The sequence below is a fragment of the Rousettus aegyptiacus genome, unplaced genomic scaffold (assembly GCF_014176215.1).
Source record: "Rousettus aegyptiacus isolate mRouAeg1 unplaced genomic scaffold, mRouAeg1.p scaffold_m13_p_13, whole genome shotgun sequence".
Classification (NCBI taxonomy): Eukaryota; Metazoa; Chordata; class Mammalia; order Chiroptera; family Pteropodidae; genus Rousettus; species Rousettus aegyptiacus.
Genome location: NW_023416288.1, coordinates 35,846,526 through 35,866,473, shown reverse-complemented (window position 1 = coordinate 35,866,473; position 19,948 = coordinate 35,846,526). Strand labels below are relative to the sequence as shown.

Below are 19,948 nucleotides of genomic sequence, written 5' to 3'. Positions count from 1 at the left end.
AAAGTCTTAACGAACATATGATTAGAAATAACACTAGAGATGAATATAGTTTACGGAGAGAATATTTCTCTATGTATCTGCACCAGAGAGTAAGCAAAATTTGAGAAAAATTGCTAAATTCAGTATATCTGGATTAATTAAAAAAATTCACTATTGGATCATAAACTGCTGATAATGTCACGTTCCTTAGGCACTTGGAAAAGTGCTATTGGAGAACACACACTTCACAACTAAAAACGTTAAGTGCAACCGGGGTGGGGGTGGGGACAAGGTAATTGATTCTTAGGAAAATGTTGGTTTTCAGGGAAGCTACCAAACTCAACTTAAGTGCTTAACTGGTCTACATTATGGCTTAAATGCTCACAGGATGGTGCAATCTTGATTGACTGGAGAATCTCTTCTCTTTTAAATGAAGAGTAAATATGTCCCCTGACCCTGTTTCCACTCCTTCCAGCCTTAACCTATGCACTGTCGCTTACGCTCTGGCAGTCTTGCTCCTGGGGAGACGGATCTGAGAAGGGGCAGTGGGGTAGGGGTGGGGGAGGGCGGCTGTAACTTGGGGAAATGAAATCATTTTAGTTTTGTTTTCCCAAAAGGAGCAGGGAATGTAACAAATGTGGTACATATGTAAAACACAGGCCAATGCACTTGACAATCAAGCACACTATTTTGAAATTTAAATAAAGCTAAGATTTTCTTCTGGCCTAGAGGGAAACTTCATTAAAATCAATTAGTACAAACCTCCAGAGAACATGGACTTTTTTTTTTTTTTTTTTTTTTAAGAAGGTTTAGAGAGTAAGGTGCACACAATTACCTTTCCTGGGTCCCCCGTGACTGTCAGTGTCACACCTAGACAGGTGGCCGAGTGCAAACAAATGTCCCCGAGAGGGGCCTGGGTAACTCCCCGAGTTCCCATCTCTGGATGCATATGTAATTAATAGATGTGTATATACCAAGAATGTGATATACATAACCAAGGAGGCGCCAAACAGATTGCACGTATTACCAACTGCGAAGAGCAGGCCCAGGGAGATAAAGTTGGTGGTGGCAGGCGCTCCCAGGTGAGGCCTCGGTCCAGGAGCAGAGGTTGGGGCCGCACAGCTGTGGCCGCGCGCCCTGGTCCCTCCTCCCAGCTGCGGCGGCTCCCCCCCTCCCCCCGCCGCTCCCGACGCCGCCGCCGCCGCCGCCGCCGCCTCCCCTCAGCCTCCCGGTCTCTCCTCGCTCTCCTTCCATCGCTCTCGCCCCTCTCCCTCCGTCCCGTCCTCTCTGCTCCCCTCACCCCGCCTCTCTCCCCCTCCCCCAGCCCCTCCTCTCCTCACCCCACCCTGCCTCCCTCCCTCCCTCCCTCCTCCCGCCCGCCCGGCGCTCGCAGAGTCGACACCAGGGGGGCTCTCGATGTAGCACCATGACAGGCATCGCCGCCGCCTCCTTCTTTTCCAATACCTGCCGATTCGGAGGCTGCGGACTCCACTTCCCCACCCTGGCCGACCTCATCGAGCACATCGAGGACAACCACATCGGTAAATGCCCCGGGGGTGGGCGGGGGGTGCCCGGTGCACGGAAACTCCTGCCCAGGAGCGAACCCCAGAATGGCCAGGGGTGGCCAGGAGGGAGGCAGGCGGCGGGGCGGGGAGGGTGTGTGCGAGACCCGGGTGTGGGGGCGGCGGGATGCGGAGGCGCGAGGTGCCTGGGGGGGGGCGGGGAGCAGGGTGGGGGTGGGGGACGGCGCCCCGAGGTGCGGCTGGGGGATTCCGAAGGGCGTGCGCGCCGGCTGCGGAGTGGTGGGAGTGGGGGTGCGCCGCGGCGGGAGGAGGGACCCGGCGGCGGGGAGATGCGGCGGCGGGGCCGGGGTAGGGGGCTCGGGGCGCAGGGCGCGGCGGGGCCGGGCGGCGGGCGCTGAGCAGGGGCGCGGAGTTAGTTGGCCCGGGTGGTCGGAGCGGCCTGAGGCGCCGGGGGGCGCGGGGGGCGGGCGATGCACGCCGCCCGCCGCTTCCGCCCGGGCTCGAGCTGTCAGGGCTCGGCGGCGGCTGCAGCCGCCGGGAGGGGGGAGCGGGGGGGGGGCGGGGGTGGCTCCACCGCGGCAGCCATTCCGCTTCCTCCTCCCGCCGCCGCCGCCACTGCGTCCTGTCAGCGCCGGTTGCTAGGTGTGGTGCGTCGGGAGGGGGCCCGAGCCGGCGGCCGCGGGCGGAGGACCCGGCGCTCGCCTGCTCGCCCGGCAGGGCCGGGGGCGCTGGGCCGGGGTCCCTGGGCGCCCGCCCCCTCCCCGGCCTGGCTCGGACGCCGGGGCGCTGCGGACGGAGGTCCTGAGCGCGCTGGCGGGCCGCGCCCAGCGCCCCGGGGCCGGGCTGCCCCGGAGGCCCCTGCGGCCGCGGCCGCTGGAGAGCAGTCCCCCGAGGCCCGCGGCCCGGCATTTAAATGCGTCCTGGCTCTGCGATTTGCCTTTCAAATCGTGCTAGGCCCGAGGTGCGCCGGCTGCGCCCGGGATCGGCGTCGGCGGCCTGCGCAGTGCCCGGGGCGTGGGGGACGCGGTGGCCGCGGGGAGGGGGCGCCACGAGGGGCGGCTGCTTTCCCTTCCTGCGGCCCTTCAACAAGTCCTTCAATTCGCTGAAGTCCTTACGCACATTTACACACTCCTGTCCGGAGCTTCTGCGAGGGGCGGTGGGTCGGGTGCGTCTGGCTCAGGCGATCCAGCCACCTGCGGAAGGTGTGGTCGGTGTCCACGAGTTGTCCTGTGAGGGCTGGAAGGTGAAGGTGACGCCCCAACCGGGCTGTCTAATCCAGAGAACCTGTAAATTGCCCCACAAAGTCATTTCCACATGAAGGCTGTGGATTCAGCCATGTGGATGCCGCTCACGTTTCTACAAAGTTGAGAGAATGAATCACGACTGCTCTTATTTATGCACGAATAAAACGAGGCCGAGCCTTACTCTCCTTTGCTTAGTGTGATGCTTTCGCTTTGCACACAGTGGGTGCTTGTTAAGCGCTGAATGCTAGTTTAGGATGCGATGGGGCATCCAAAATGGGAAATGTTGAAAACGTCTATAAAAGTCTTTCATAAGATAATCCTGATGAGTAATTGACTCGATTTTGAAACTTAAAAAGTTTTAAAACATCAGTATAATAGTTTCTGCCATCTCCTGTAATAAAGGTGTGACAGAAGAACTAGGCAAGTTTTGGTTGTCTTAAAAGTAGGAGCTTAGTGGAGGAACAAATTTGCTGATTCATATCATGATTGAATAATCATAACTGATAAAGGATAAATCAGATTTTTCATGACGGGTAGTTTAAAATAATACTAAAACCCCAGTAATGTAAAGTTCCAATAGAAATTTTTCTTAGGTCAAGTTCCTTTCCTTACTTTGAATAATACGTATAAAATAATAAATAAAATTATATAGATAATATTTTTTAACCTAAGGATGGCTGTAATCGCATCCCATTCACTGTGACTAACAGTTATTTCAGGGTAAACTATAATTAATGTAAAGTGAGTAATGATTGTCTACATTGTCGGCCTACTTGACTAGCTGTTTAAAAGAAAATATATTAATTATATTTTATATTATATATAAAAGAAAACTATATTAAATGAGTTACAGATTGTTATCCTTGAGGATTTAGTTCGTAATCAATTAGACGGTTTTAAACTAACTTGGTAAATTACAGGAACTTTGTAAGTTTGCAGAAATTGTCTTTAGTATTGTGCAAACATTTTTAAAGAGGATTAAGGGTTCCATAAATTTTCTGAAACTCAACTTTTAAGTAATGGTCACCCCAAAGGGTTAGCATTCTTCTCTTAGTGAAAATACAAAAAAAAAAAAAAAAAAATTAAGTTTAATTAAAACAATAGCTGTGACTTAGATGAACTGTGAAGCAAGGCTAACAGTTACTATACTTTGGAAATCAGGTTGAAACTGGCAAACTTTATGAAAAGTAAATGTTAAAATGAACAAACACTTGAAATTCCCAGGCAGAGAGACCATCTTAAACTGTTGTGTATCTTGGATGAGGAGAGGTCCCTTATTTTGAAAGACCAGAAAGAAATAAGAATAAAAAAAATCCTGATTCATAGGCAGAATCTTATAAATACACTCTTGATGAAGAGACATGAGTAAAAATAAATCAGACAAAGCATTTAGTGAAAGTTCAGTTGTTAAGTGGTCTTTATTGTTTGTGGTTCACTATACATTTTTAGAGATAGATAGTTATTTTTAATGATCGACTTACTGATTTTGTGTCCATGTTATCAAGTGGCCACGTAAGAAAGATGTGTGAAAAAACTACTAAGAGATATATGTTAATATTTAATTTTTAAATAAGCTTGTTATTTATTAACCGTAAGAGTATTATAGATATACTCAGGTGGCATTTCCATTTTGGGGAACTTTCTGAGTTACTACCATTGAACTACTAATTCATATTCTTAAGCAATAAAGAAATGAAGGTTTATGGGAATATAACAAGTTTCTTGCTTGACAGATTTTTTTTCAAGGCCTTTGGTTTACCAGGCCCTCAGTTTTCATTATAACCCTATTGCTTAGTTCAGACTAAGTGCACTAAATGTAGCTGTTTCTGTTATCTTACACATGTGCACTTAGCTCTTGTTTTTAACCATTTTCCTTTACCCATAAGTAACAAGGCTGTAGAGCCAAGGGAAGTGTGAATTTCACCATCCTCTGTTACAGCTCTCCCTCCTCTGGGAAGAGGGCTGCATGTGTGTTCCTGTTTTCTTCCTTGTTTGTCATCACTGATCTAGCACTGGAGCACCTGTCTCCATGTATAGCTCAAGTATCTCAGCTGAAACCCTCCCCCACCCCAACTTGATTTGCCTAGAAAACCCCAGCCCTGCAACTGTGTTCCATCATCCAGCCTTGTCAGTTCATTCAGAGCCTGCTTCTGTTTCTTGGAGAGAGGAAGAGCTGATCAGGATTTGTTTGCCTCTTATCTGTGAGTAGATACTTGATTTTGTAGAAACACTCTTGACATGCACATCTTAGAGGGGTGGAGCTCAACTGGTAACTAGGAATCCTTGAAACACCAAGAGCACTAAACTTAGCACTGGTCATGTCACAGACTCATGAAATGCCTGTCCCTCCATCCATACATCATGGTGCTGTGAAGTCTTTTGGTCTTGAGAGACCACTGTTTAATCATTCTTACCAGATCTGATTATTTGGCACCTTCGTAAAAGTGCCTCTGCATTTCGAATTTCCTTATGTAATAATACACGTTGAGTGCCTACTGTATACCAGGCATAGTTCTAGGTACTTGCTATTGTTCGATGAACAAAGATCCCAGTCTTTGGGGAGTCCATGTTCTAGTGTTGGGAGATAGACAACAAACAGCCAGCATAAGAAGTACATTATATTATGTGTTGGATGGTGATAGGGACAAGAGAAAGAGTAGAACAAGCTAAGATGGATTGGGAGAAGGAAGTGTTGGAATGTTGAATTGGTTGGTCAGGATAGGCCTCATCGAGAAGCTGATAAGTGAGCCAGAACCTTGACAGAAGTGAGGGAGTCAGCTACGAGGGAGGACGCACAGGAAACAGCGAGGCCCAGGCAGAGGGGACAGACAGGGCAAAGGCCCTCAGGCAGGCTGCAGCCCTTAAACTGAAACAGAATCTGATCCAATTCACTTATTCTTGTGATCGTACTAAACCAGCAGGTCATTCAGAACTTTACCCAGATGTTAGGAGCTCCAGCTTTGCTGTTGTCGACTCGCATTTTCCTGTAGGGGTCTCATTAGGAGATGGAGTATTAGTGACTAATAGTGGCTTACAGTACCTGGGACTTGGTCAGCAGGTTTCACGTGAGTCGCTCCTCATTAGTTTCTCCATCTCCAAAGCCCAGGTAAATAAATCCATGCTGCTTTATGTCATAGGATAGATTCGTAAACCACCTAATTAATAGAGATTAAAGTCTCTGGAAAGCAAAATAAGGTAGTTTCTGGCAGTAATGTAGAATTTGGTTCCAATGATAGTCTAGTAAACGTTTACATTATCTTCTCAAAGAAGCATCACAGCGTACTAAATAAATGGGTGTACGATAAGCGCTAGCCCTTATCCTCACCTTATAGGTGAGCAAACTGAGGCACAGAATTACATAACTTGCCTCAGTTTCCATAGCTGGCAAGTACGAGCTGGAATTCGAATTGCAGACGGGTACCCAGAGCTGGGCCTGCGCCACATTACCACATAGGTGAAGAACTGGCAGTGCCGTCCCTGTTACCCCTCCAGACGCAACTGATCTGTGCTTCATCCTACAGAAAGGAACTCTGAACTCTTGAGATGAGGCTCGTCTGAGGCAGCGGAGTGAACCCAGCTTGCCTGGGTTCGAATATACACCTCTGTCACTTGTCAGCCATTTGACGGTGGACAGATGACTTAACCACACAGTGCCTCGTTTTCCTCCCTTGTGTAATGAGGATAATAGCACCTACCTCATGGAGTGGATAATGAGGATTGAGTGAGTTCGTAAGTGTAAAGTACTCATCTACGGTATTAAATTAGCAACATCACCCAGTTTCTTGCCATTTTGTGTATTTACTAAATAAGTGTGTTTTGAATCCTTCTATGAAAGTCTTTGAATGTCCACCTACTTGTGATGGTTTGGGGCTTTTTACAACTATGTAAAATCGTCAGGGCCTTCCCAGGAAGGGTTGAGACTAGGAAACAGCAGACCCTTCAACAGTCCAACATTGGGGTTGCAACCTCTGGCCACTTTCTCTTGTGTGTGGCCAGAGGTACTTTAGACACTGGCAAAGGCCTTCGCCGCTGTGAACTGGAAAGTGAGTGGTGTGAAGGCCAGTGGCTTCCAACATGGCCTTTCCTTGTGGCTTGTGTTTATTTGAAAAAACCCAGGACTAAAAAGAGGCACTGTGCCTTGGGCCTGTGGGCACAGTTCTATTAGGACATTTCCTGTGGTGAAAAGGAATGACTGAATGAATAAATGAATAAATGAAAGGCTTGTCAAGGCCTGCTCTGCTCTCTGCCTGCACCCTGTGGCTTGGTGGCAAGATACTTCCTTCCGTGGTCACAAGAAGGTCCCAGGTACAGAGCCAGAGGAAGTTTTAAGTGCGTGTGTGTGCATGTGCACATATACACGTATGTGTACACCCACACACATGGTGGGGGAGACCCCAAACATAAAACTTCATACCGTTCTCCAAAACACCATCTCGGGAGTTTTTCCTTTTACCCATTTCTCACCTGTAAACAGTCAACTCACCCTCTAGGAAACGTTGCTGGTGAGCATGCCGTCTCAGAAGTTTCACAAGCTTCTGATTGTTTACTTGCACTGTGCGTGTTTTCTGATACGCGACTGAAGCGTATAGACAGAAAAACCCTGCCTGCCGCTGACTGGGTTGACAGAAGCCTTTCATACTGTTTGGAAAATGGCTTCCTTTCGAATGCATATATATTGGAGATATTTCCCATCTTGACAATTCTAGAAATGCAAACTGACAGCTGTTTTCAGAAAGCCCTGTTCTTCCTGTTGATGACAGTGAAAAAGCCTCAAGGCGGGAGCAGGCTGGTGACACTTGATGAGAGGGGCTGTTCTAGGACCAGGTGGAAGCCAGAGGCCTTATGCTTTAGACTGAGGTCTGAGAGAGGACGCAGTGCTATTGAGCCCCCTTAAAAATCCTCCCTTTCTTCAGCTTTTGCTTTTAAGACAGAACCATACCCCACATATCTTTATATTCCTCTCCCTGCTCCATCTTTACCCTTGACCTCGGGTCTTAACAGTACAGACATGTCGTGATTACCACTGCTTGCCGGAGTGCAGATGATAAATTTTGTTTCACGACAAAGTAGTAGATTTGTTCCACATCGACCTGACTGAAGTGTCGAATAGCTAATGTTGTTTATTTAGAATCCGAAAATCGGAAACTGCAGATGTCAGAAATTTGTTTGTTTTAAAAAATGCCTTTTAATATGTTAAATCGATTTAAAGAAAATTATATTTTCTGCTTGCAGTAAGCACTGGAATGTTGCAGTAGTTTTTCGCCTTTTTTTGAAAGGCCAGCTGCAAGCAGGGACCAGACTAATGGATGTTCTCTTTAGGGATGAAGTCCTCCCAGTAACTCTCAGCCAGTGACTGACTCTTCCTGGGTCACTGACTACAGACTCTCTGTCCAGCACTAGAGAGCAGTGATAGTCTCCTGCTGGCCAGAGTGGCCCTTGCCTGGCTCACCACGACTCTGGCCTCCTAGAGGAAGCCCTATTCACTCACTGTCTGCCAGGCTAGATAGATCTCCTTGACGGGACGAGATCTGGACACCAAGTTATTAACATGGAAAGACTCACTATTTTTTTGGTATTATATATAGAATTTATATATATAAATATAATATATAGATTACTGTATATATGTTTATGTACATAAATATATATAAGTAAACCACAATACATATATGTTATATGATACATTGGTAAATAATGTGTGTATGTGTGTATTTATACATACATGTGTATATACAGCACACATGTACACATACATGTGTGCATGTATGTGTGTATATGATACAAACATACAATTATACATATATATTCTCTCTTTGTGTCAAGATCACTACGGATAGTAGGGCTACCACACATTTTTGAGTCTTTCCTATATATTAGTACTTACGACAGTACTTTCTGTCTCCAAGGAACTGAAATTTATTTGGAGAGACCAGACATGTACAGACCGAGATAAATGATGAATAATAGGAACCACAGAGGCAGATTCATTGTGAAGATGTTGAATCTCAAGCTCTAAGGCCTTTCACTTGCAAAATACACGGTTTACCATTTTTTTTAATGCCTCGCTAGGGTTCACCCAGCCCTTTCCTAAGGCCCTGGAGGAGCCCCGCCAGCATACACAGCAGAGGGCTCATGGGGTCGTAACTTGTACAGTTTGAAAAAGTAAGATTAAAGCAGGCAGTTATTGTTTTCCTCTTCCACTCTGACTTCCTCTCTGTAACATTTCTCCTTGAGTTCAGTGACATTGGAGTTGAGAATATTTTTGAGATATAGCTAAGGGGAAGTGAATTGTAGACACCTTTAGTTTGGGTTTGGTGGGATATATTTATACAATTCGCAGCCATCTCTGTCTAGGTGAGTGATTGCTAGCCCATGCTAATATGGGACTCGCTTCCCAGACAAACCGTCTTCTGTGCCAGCTCACCTGGGTCCTTAGACATGGGGCAGGGGCAGAGGTGGTATTGCGGCATGAATGTGGACTGTGACATCTGCACTAGGAATTGGTTTGAAATGTCTGGAGCCAGAAGCTAGTCTGGAAAATTTTTCTACTTGTTTGATGTGGAGAATTGTAAGCAGAAGATTCAGTTCTTATCTAAGTGTCATTAACAAGGAAATTCCTTCTGTTAAGAAAATAGTAATGCAAATATGCATTTATAAATGCACCGTTTTTAATGAGAATTCTGTGTTTAAGTTTCTCACACATTTAATATGAGTGTATATACACATATACATTTATCTGCAAAAAATACTGAAAACAAACTGGTTAGTGAGTGTCATCAACACAAAGGATATTTAAAGTTAGTCAATGCACAAGAAAGCTTCTAATGCTTTGAGTTCTTATGGCCCATATATGAAAGAAAAGTAGAAGAGGTGTATGTGAAATTTGACAACGATCCTAAAAATTCATATGGCATTCCCGATAAAGCGCTGTGAGTCTGAAAGTAACTTTTTTGAATTATCAATAATTAAATATAAAATTTGATCACACTTGAGGAAAGACTGATTTATTTTTGTGCCTTACAGAAAATATTAATATAAATCATTATATGAGATCTAATCAAAGAGTGTGCAGCCCAAAAGAAGTATTTGTAGTGGTATGTGAGGTGGTTCGTTAATTCATATACTAGATTGGTTCTCTCTCTGGATTTGAGTTTGTGATGTTTTGGTAATGTCAGCTTCTTAAAGTTTGTATTTTGTTGTGATTTCTTAATCTAAATTAGAATCCCTTTCATAAGCATTTTGTATTTGTAACATTGCATATTTTTTTCCACAAAGGTCTAAAGTTGCAGTGCTCATAAAACCTGGGTCTGCTACTTGGTACCACTTAGGGAGTCATTACTACATGCCAGAAAATGTTCTGAACAATTTTCATACAATATTTAATTCACCCTCACTGTAAACCCATGAAGTAAGCATTACCCTTCCTAGAAGTCATTCCAGGTTGGAGTTAAATATGCTACCATATTAGTTAAATACCTTATCTAGTGAAATATGAAGTAGAACGTTTATTTTGGTAAGATTGTAAAACAAATATTGTCCTTCAGGACAGAAAGTTTCCTGCCTCAGATGACAGCATCATTACAATTGGTCCTTCCCTCTCTGCCCTGTAGCGCCTGCCCATCTCTCTGCCAGAGTTGCGAGCACCAAGACTTAGGGTGACCCCTTGTGCACTTTGCTTCCCCCAGAAATGCAGCCCCCTTCATGGGGGATGGGCCCTTGTCATCTTTCTAGCCTCTTCCTCCAGAAATGTTTTCAGAAATGAAATGAAAATGAAAATCGAGAGGTACTTTTGGACTGTGAAAAAAAAAGTTACAAAGATAATTTGGATAGTGAAAAACATCTTTGAAGCTAACCTCAGGATGTATGCCTATCTGAGGGATGATATATTTATGTGTTTATATGTGTATGTTTATGGGCATACACACAAATACCAGTTATGCAATTGGTCGAGGGTAGTTTATATTAAGGGAATTTGAAGACTTTTGTTTTTTAAGTTTTGAAAAGGAAGGCCATGTCTTTATTTTTACACTTGGGAATTTCACTTGGTCAGTCCTCTTCTAGGTTGAGAGCATTATGAACTTTAGTCGATTCCTTTCTTGCCTTACCTATAGTGTTGGTCACCTAGACCATTCTAGGGCTTAAACAATGCTAGGACAAAAGTGTATCTTGCTTCCTCCCAACCACTTTGCCACGAGTTTTTAGCATAAAGGAGGCAGGGGGCTGGGCTGAGGAGAAGCTTTGATTATGAAGCTAGACAGAACTGAATTTTGAATATTGATTCTACTACCTTTTAGCTCTCCAAACTTGGACAGGTCTGACAATTTCCTTTTTGTATAAAATAGTGACAGTAGTTCTTATTTGTTAAGCACCTACAAGTAAGGCACTGGCTAGTTGCTTATTTGCATTGCTTAAGAGCATCGTATTAGTCCCATTTGACATAAGACATAGACCAAGATACAGACCAAATAACCTGGCCTGAAGTACACAGCCAGTAAAATGCTCGGGGCAGCAAGGGGCAGGCTTTGCTCTCAGGCGTCTCCATGTGCCTTAGTACCTGCTCTTCACAGCCTGAGTTGTGATGCTTTATAAGATACTTGTATTTTAATAGAAGGCTCTTGTGTACCTGAGTGTTTTACATACAGAAAGGCTGGATTTCCAAAGGGGCCAGTGTAGGTGGTTTGGGAGGTACATTTATGCCTACCTTCTGGCAGAAATAGAAATGTTTCCAGACTTCTGGAAAAAAAAAAGTTTCTGGAGGCTGGAAGGGTCCTTGGGCATCTCCTCATTGCAGTAATAACTAAAACAATAATATGGTAATTCTAAAATAGTTGTAATTACTGAATTATCTGAAGATGCTAACTGGTTTTCTTTCCCTCACTGATACTCATATGGGAGGGGGAACGGGGAAACTCCTGTAAACATTACCTAACACTGTACACACTTACAAACTTCTCTTTCACTTCAGATTTTCAGAATTAAAAGTGGCATTACATTCATGTGCGTTATTTTAAAAATGTGTTCGGACCAACGATACCTAATAGGACCCAGCTATAAACATTGTGAGTTTAAGAGCCAAAACCTTGGCTTCTTGTGGCACGTGTGTAGGGCCCTCCCTACCAGACAGTCCCCTGGTGGCAGTCACAGAGAGAGCACACGTTAGGTCATCTTACTCCATCACCAGACCTTGAACAGCTGGTGCTGAAGCAAATCTGGGCGTGAAACTGAAGCACCCTTTTTCTTACCTAACTCGATCAGTGCAAGTTTCTCAAATGCTAATTTAGCTGTCTGGTTGTTCATACATGGTGTAATTATGTAAGTAGTGGCCAAAGCAGGGGAATTTGAGACATATTTGCACAGCTTACTGTTAAGTAAATTGAACACCCTGGTAATAAGCATAAATAAATTATGCTCATGCTTCCTCAGGTGTCAGACATCAAATGAAGGAAATGAGGTTTTTGAGGTTTCTTTGTAAATTCAAACTAAGTACATATTACAGAACGCGTTCACCAAAAAATCCCAGATTAATTTTTTTAGGCCTCTCTCCCCAGGAGGGAAGAAGACAGGCCGCTGCACTGTAGACTCACATTCCTCTTAGGGACACAGCAAGTGTCACACAGGTGTTCCACAGGCCCCCAGTCATCTACAGTCAGTTCAGATTTTAGATTTTCTGCGAGTCGACCTTTTGATAGGATATTTCTGACACTAGACATCCGGAGTTTGGCACCAACTCAACGCAATGGTTAACAATATGTGATTTTAACTAATGTGTCTCAGTGTCGTGCCCAAGTTGGAAACTCCCTCTTTATAAGTTGGCTTCACATGACCACTTCCCGGGGCCCACACCAAAATATCTGCTGTGAAAATATGCAAGCATCAGACAAAAAATTTCGTCCAGAGATGTTAAGTTATATGTGCATATCACTTCAGATGTTAGAATAAAGACTATTTTGTCAGAACCTGGAAGGACGATAGCCTCTTAAGTGTTTATGTATGTTGTAAAATAATGAGAATTATTCTTACCCGCGGCTTGTGGAAGTCAATCGTACTGATGTAAAAGCTTCACCCTATATGTCAGTAGAGTTTACATCAGTAGTTTTTAACTTGGGTTGCCATCAGAGTCATTTGGGTGAAGCGGGAAAAATAAGGGTGACGGGGCTCCACTCCCAGAGCTGATAATGTCACTGACCTGGGGTGGTCAGGATCTGACCAAGCAGCTGTGTGTATGTATAATGCCTCAAAGCTGATTCTCATATGTTGTCCTTGTTGGGAACCCATTGGTTTATACTAATGAAATAATTAGCATCCTAAGGATTCTGGAGTTTTAAAAAGGAATCAGTCTTTTAAGGGGGTGTGACACTTTTTGTGTTTCCCTACTACAGATGTAGTTTTTAGTTTTACAGGAGCCAGGTGTCTACTATAGAGCAAATCTGAAGATGTGAGAATAGCTCAGGCACATTGGAGAGCAGAAATACTTAAACTGGGGAGCCTGTGACGTAAGCCTCTCAAGTTCAGATGCCCTCAGAACACAATGTATGAGCGAAGTGACCAAGTTCAATGTAATCGGGAGTGGAGGGGACTCTGGCAGAAGAGCCCTCGCTTCATTTAAAGAGGCAGCAGCTGCTCACCTCCAGCCCGGCGTTGCCATGTTGGAGTGCAGACCTTTGTTGCGAATCCTTTTATTAGTGTTATTATTTGAGAGAGAAGCTAGAAATTAAGACTTTTATGTGACATCGATCTTTAAATGTTCACAACAAATACAGATGGTTTTAATATATTGTATAAGAAACTCACCCCACCTTATCGCTATATTTAATAAAAGATATTATTTAAAGGCCACGTGTTTTAGTGGAGTACGTAGGAAAGCTGAGATGTAAACTTTAGACCATCGTTTCCAGCAAGGAAGCTATACAAACTGAGGTATAATGGAAAGAATTGTAGCTTACAGTGTTTTTAATTTCCATTTCTCTTTAGGAAGTGGTTGTTTAATATGACAACTTTGTGATTTGTTATATATATATATATTTTTTATACCAAATTCTAAAAATTGAGCCTCAATCCTGAAAGTATAACAGGCAGAAAAACCTTTTGCAGATGTTCGAGCATCGTACCACTGAAAAACGGGAAGGAAACTTAGAGGTAGGTGATCAGTTCGATCTGCTAATTCCATAGGTGAAGAAGCCGAGGTGTTGGAAAGTCCTGGGCGAACCAGAGTGCTTGGCCGAGACTCGAGACAGCCGCAGCGGAGCAGTGGGTCAGCTCGTGGTTCCCGGAGCCAACTTGCCTCACGTAGAATCCTGGCTTTGCTCCTTCTGTCAAAGCAGACGGCCTCTCTTTACCTTGTTTTTTCTTCATCTCTAAAATGGAAGTAATAGTGTGTATCTCAAGGTTTAGTGAGATACCACATATGTTTGCTGTGGTAGCTGTTGGAATTCTGGTGAATTCTAAAGAAAAGAAAGCTCCAGACAGTTAGATCCCCTCCTGCCCCTGCAGGAGACGGTGCTGGAGGCTTTGCTGTGGAGTGGTTCGGGGTGCGGTCTCGAATCCCGCTAGCTGTGTGGCTTTGGCCAAGTCATTTGATTTCTTTAGACCTCAGCCTCTGTCAGATGAAGGTGGTGTTTATCTCAGAGTGTTGTTTTGAGGGTTAAATAAAAAACAGGCGTATGCAAGGTGTGACGACCAGGAAGCACATCCTGAGTGCTCATACCAGTCAGGTGTGCCCGCCCCTTGCTCCCGGGACAGTGCTCCCACTGCCCCAAGCCTCACATTCTGTCTTCTTTGTTTCCCTACTGTGATGGAAGAAGAAGACTCAAAATAAGCTTATCTATTTCTGCTTTTTATGTTACGCATTTTCACGATAAGATGTTTGGTGAAATTCGAGTTCCCTGGTAGAGTTTTGGTCTGTGTTTGTGTAAGTCATACTGAGTGGTCCTAGGAATCTGTGAGCTGTGAAAACATTCCACACACAAATTCTTGCTGTTTCAAAATATACCAGCCTTAATTTAGTATTGTTTATCCAGAGTTAAGTTTTTGAGACGTTAGATCATGTGATTAGAAAAATGACTTACATGTTTGATAAGTATAATTTTCTATCTGGGAGAAAAGGCATTTTAAGAGTCTAGAGAGGTTTATTAAACTATATAAACAGAAAACATAATTTTTTTCATCTTGCATCAACTAAGCAATGGAAAAACAGATGATTTTGTGTGCATTGTTTGTAAAGGTTTATTGTGAGTCATTTGAATGTATTTGTAGGGCTTTTAAGAAAAACCCAAGAACATGACTGTAGGACTCCAACAAAATGGCATTTTCTTCTTGTTGCGTGGCTGTGCATCTCTTTAGTAATAGACCTTGAAATGTCACATACTCAAATGCTGGAAGCTTCTTGGGAAAGTCCCAGGATAGGCCTTGTTTAGAAGTTCAAGAGGCAATAGTGAGTTATCTACTGAATGTAGGAATATTTAAAATACTTTATTCCAAAATGGTATTTGACAGCAGTTGAAGCGTTTTCAGTTCTGTAGAATACATTTGCCACTGTTTTTTCTCTTCGAAGAATATGCTGGGATCTAATACATCAGCTGATCCAGGTTTATGTGACCTATCAGTAGATGAATAAAGAAATGGTTTCCCACTCTTATTACTGAGGGCCCCTTTAGTTTTAGTTTTTTTTCCCCTACTCCCCATGGATTCTATGTCTTGAAATATTTTTGTGTAACAAACATTCTGATTTAATAAGTAAATGCTTTTTCTGTGTGTGTGTGTGTTTTTAATGCAGCAGCATATGAAACTCCCTATTTAGTAAATATTTATTGAGTGCCAACTATGAGGGCACTGTCTTAGAGCTGGGGATACAGAAGTGAATTACACAATTGAAGTCCGTACTCATGGGAGAAACAAACAAAACAGAAATACAGAAGATAATTTCAAACAGTCATGATGCCGTGAAGAAAAATAGTGAGTGAGGAGGTAGAGGTCGAGAGGTCCTTTTGAGATAAGAGAGTCCGGCACAGCCTGTTTGAGAGGGAGGCATCTCGGAAGGGACCCGAGCAAAGTAGGGGATGAACGAGCCATTCGGGTATGTGTCCCAGGCAGAGGGACCAGCAAGGACAAAGGTCCTGAGCAGGAGTGTGTGCCGTGCTTGAGGAGCCACAGGGAGGCCACTGTGGTGGGACAGACGGAGTGAGGAGGAGAGAGGTGGGGGGTGGGCGAGGAGCGGTTGTCAGGGGCCAGCGCGTGTAGACCTACCTGTTTGTCAGCCAGTGTCACCAAAAGGAGTTGCTATAATTCCGGCCCCAATCAATGGTGTGGAACGTTATGCAGCTTTATAATGGTTCTAAGTTCCACTGTGCTTTTTTTGTGACATTCACGTAGCTCAAGGACCCATGACCACCTTTCAAGCCCTGTGGAGAAATGAGAAACCCCAATTGACCTCTAGACCTCTCTCTTCAGATCTAGTTTGCTTTTTGTTCGGTCCTAAAAGCCCTGACTATTTTATATTTTGAAATCTATATTTAAATACGATTTTCGACTCATATAATTCATTTGATTAATTCATTTAGTGTTTGCTGGTTTCTTTTGGAGTGGGAGTGAAAATAAGGATTATCAATAATCATAGTGCATTTAAAAGTGTTTGGCACAGTTTCCAAACTCTTGAGTACCTATAGATTGAAAATTTTTCTTCAGGAGCTTTGTGAACTCTTGCACAGATTTTAATGGGTATGAATGTTGGAAGATGGGGAGGAGAAGAAAGAGGGAAAAGAGAGAGAATTGGTCTAGAAAACAGTAACTTGAAGCATAATGACAGAAAGATAGAAAAATTACTGAGGGAGATTTATATGGACCATGAGCCTGAACACATTTCACCATTAGTACCTTTTTTTTTACATGGAAAAGTAATATTTTATGTTGCTTTTCTATGAAAAGTAGATACTGGTTTGTCTTCTACATCTGCATCTTATGAGGAGAGGTTAATATAAACATTTCACTGTCAAGATGAACTTCCCTTTTCATTAAGGGCACATGACCCCTTTGTCTGTCTTCCAGCCTGCTAGTATCTTTGTTCAAGTAATTGACAAATGGTATGTTTTGGGTGACAAGATGCCTGTGCAGTTAATGAAATTCAAGGGAAGAATCAAAGAGTATGAGAAATATCTGTGTTAGTACCTGTACTTGTTGGTTTTGCTGCATTAGTCAGCTACTGCCATGGTAATGCAGCATAACAAACTATTCCAAAATTCAATGGCTTTCAACAATAAGCACTTCTTCTCATGCTCTCTGGTATGCAAGGTGACTTTGGCTGATGGAAGCTTAGTTCAGCTGGTATCTCTGCTTCATGCTGGTCAGCTGATTTTCTGTGGGTTGGGCACAAGCCAGTGTTCATTTTGAGGATGAGGCTGAAGAGGCATTTGTGACTAGGGGCATGCTTTTCTCATATTGGACCACCAGAGCACAAGTGGAAGCTCCTTTAAGGCCTCAATTCATGTCATGTCCTTAACACTCATTTGGCCAAATCAAGTCACATGGCCCAGCACAGAGTTGATAGGGCAAGGAACTATATCCCTCCTCAAGGACCAGTGGGAGAGATGTGAGTGCACAGCATCGCAGGCAGTTTTTATCAGAAACAGAAGGAGTGCAAACAGATTTGAAATTTAGGACAGAGATATAAATCTTCCCCTAAAGGGATCATAATACTGTACACGTACACATAAGGTTGCTGTCCCTACAGCCTTGCAGAGAACCTAGAAGGCATACATTGGGACTCCCCAGTGAGGAATGAATAAGCATTTCACACAGGGAAGTGAAGACTTAAAGAAAGTAAAAGCAAGTAAATGATTTCTGCTTAGCTTCAAAGAACAGAGAATCTGCCTCTCTGGTTAGAGATGACTCGTTTCCATTTTGAGGTTTCTGAAGAGTTCCCTGGGGTTGCCCAGTACTCTCTGCTTGTCTTCTAAGCCCCGAGCTGTTTGGCATGGCCGAGAAGGTGGGGGAGCCTCCCTGAGGTGTGCTTCGCCAGCACCGAGAGCTTCAGAAAAGCTTTGGGGCTGCTCTGCCAGGTAGATCTGGTGTCCCTGCTCTTTCCCCCAGTTCTGAGCCAGTGTCACCAGGGATAGAAAAGAGTCGACCTGCCAGGCAGGAACCTCCTTTCTGCATTCTCCAACTGTACGTTGCACCTTCTGGTGGCTGAGGGAGTGGTCACTGGTGTTGGACGTCCCAGGTTCTGGTTGGGCTGCTCTGCGATTTTGAACAACTTACTAATATATAATTTTCTCATTTGTAAAATGAAGAATATGATATATAGGGCTTTTATGAGGGTTAATTAAGGGGTAAATCCTACCATAGCTCCTGGCATATTAAACATTTAATAAATATGAACCGATAAATGCTTTTTTTTATTATCTGTTACCACAGCTACAACAGACAGCATTCCATTGTTGTTATTCTAGTATTTCTATTTTTTCCTCACTAGATCCTGAGTCTTCAGAAAGCATGATTCATGACTGTTTCAGCTCTGTCCCCATTCTGAAGTGACACTAAGTTTGTGATGTAGGGACTTACGCCGATATCCAATGAATTGTACCCAGACTGTATCTTCTACCATGAGGTCTTCAGCTCCAAGGATGGGATTAAGTTGCTCCTAAAAATAGATTTAGTCGTTCATCCTTCAAGTTCACATTTTGCCTGTAATGAAGACTTTTGAAGCCTTGAAAAAATGTAAAGGATTTGAGTTATTCAGTGCTTTGTCTTTGATCACATATTTTCTAGACACTCAAGGAAGCCCTAGCTTCTTTACATTACATCAGAGGAGCTGGGGGAAAAAAAAATCACAGAAGCTAATTTTCACATGTGTCTACAAGATTTAAAGAGCATTTAAAGCTATTTCGTGCTAATATTCTTCTAACACCTGCCCTTCGAATTGCCTCTCAGATTATGGCTGTGATCTTACCATCAGTTTGTTCAAAATTTGTAAATTTTCAGCCAAGCGACTGCTCCCAAGGAGCAGTCACCCTAGGATAAAGGACTCGGCTATTATAACAAACAGGTCCAACATTACATAGGTTAAAGGTCCAAGAAGTTTGTTTCTCTTTCACATAAGGATCCAGGGTAGGTAGGCAGCCTGCTCGGTGCCACACAGTCATTCAGGACTTCAGGTTCCTTCCATTTTTTCTTCTCTGCTCTCCCACCATCTTCTCTTCTGTATGGTAAAAGCTGGGTTCTCTGGGGTCCTTCTCTGAGCATGAATCTTTGAATTCATCCTGAGGGAAAGAGAAGAGTGTGGAGGAGTGCACATATAATGTGTTATGGCCCAGACCTTCAAGAATAACCAGTCACTTCTTACTCCATTGGTGAGAACTTAATTGCACGGCCACGTGTAGCTATAAGGGGCTGGCATATGCAGCCCCCAGCGAGGCCGTACTATACTTACATTATTATGGAGGAAGGGAGGGCCTGATTTGAGGGGACAGTGAGCAAGTTCCTACCCCAGACCAAAAAGCCTGCTGCCGAGAATTCTGCCTTTCTGTTGATTAGCTAATATGTAGTCTAGCGGTTTAATGGGGAAAGAGTGGGTAGTTATAATGATAATAGGATTTGTAATTTATTGAGCTCCAACTATGTGCCAGAGACTATTAAACACAATCGAAGGCATTATCTCATTTGACCCCCTTAGAAAGGTCGTGAGGGAAGTTCTATTATTATCTGCATTTTACAGGTCAAGACACTGAGTCTTAAAGGAGGGTAAAAAACCTCATCAAGATAGGCAGCTAGGCCCGCTTGACTCCGAAGCTTTCACCCTGCTGTCCTGGGAATGGCGAAATTCCCGAGGGATAAAGGGCGGTGATAAACTGCTTTTTATTCTGGCGTCTGCCGCTAGTCAGCAGCAAAGGCGATCAGGCAAAGCGGTGGCTTCCCTGGAAATGATAGGAGCGGAGGCTGTGTAAACCTCTGTTGGGGATGCCACAGAGGGCTTTCCTGCTTTGCACCGCGGGCCATGGCGACTTCCTTGATTCTCAGTGCCCTGCTTTGTGCATTCCAGTTTATGTATGTCACCCCAGACCCCGCATTCCTGTGGCAGCAGTGAAGTCCCACCAGCACACACATTTCGTACTTCCTTTGTGACGAGGAGGTACCTGGTAACACAGGGTACAAAAGTGTCAGTATGGACTAGTATGACCTTAACTGGTCACTTTAACCTTGAGTCTTCATTTC

General features: G+C 43.9%; 1 protein-coding gene across 1 annotated transcript in view; it reads left to right on the top strand.

Moving 5' to 3' along the window:
• Nucleotides 1-1,185: 1,185 nt before the first annotated feature.
• Nucleotides 1,186-19,948, top strand: part of JAZF1 (JAZF zinc finger 1) — a 296,223-nt gene continuing 277,460 nt past the window's right edge. Inside the window, exon 1 of the mRNA XM_016135954.2 lies at nt 1,186-1,520. Coding sequence (XP_015991440.1) covers nt 1,406-1,520 — 115 coding nt within the window. The 5' untranslated portion in view covers nt 1,186-1,405. The remainder of the gene's footprint in view (nt 1,521-19,948) is intronic.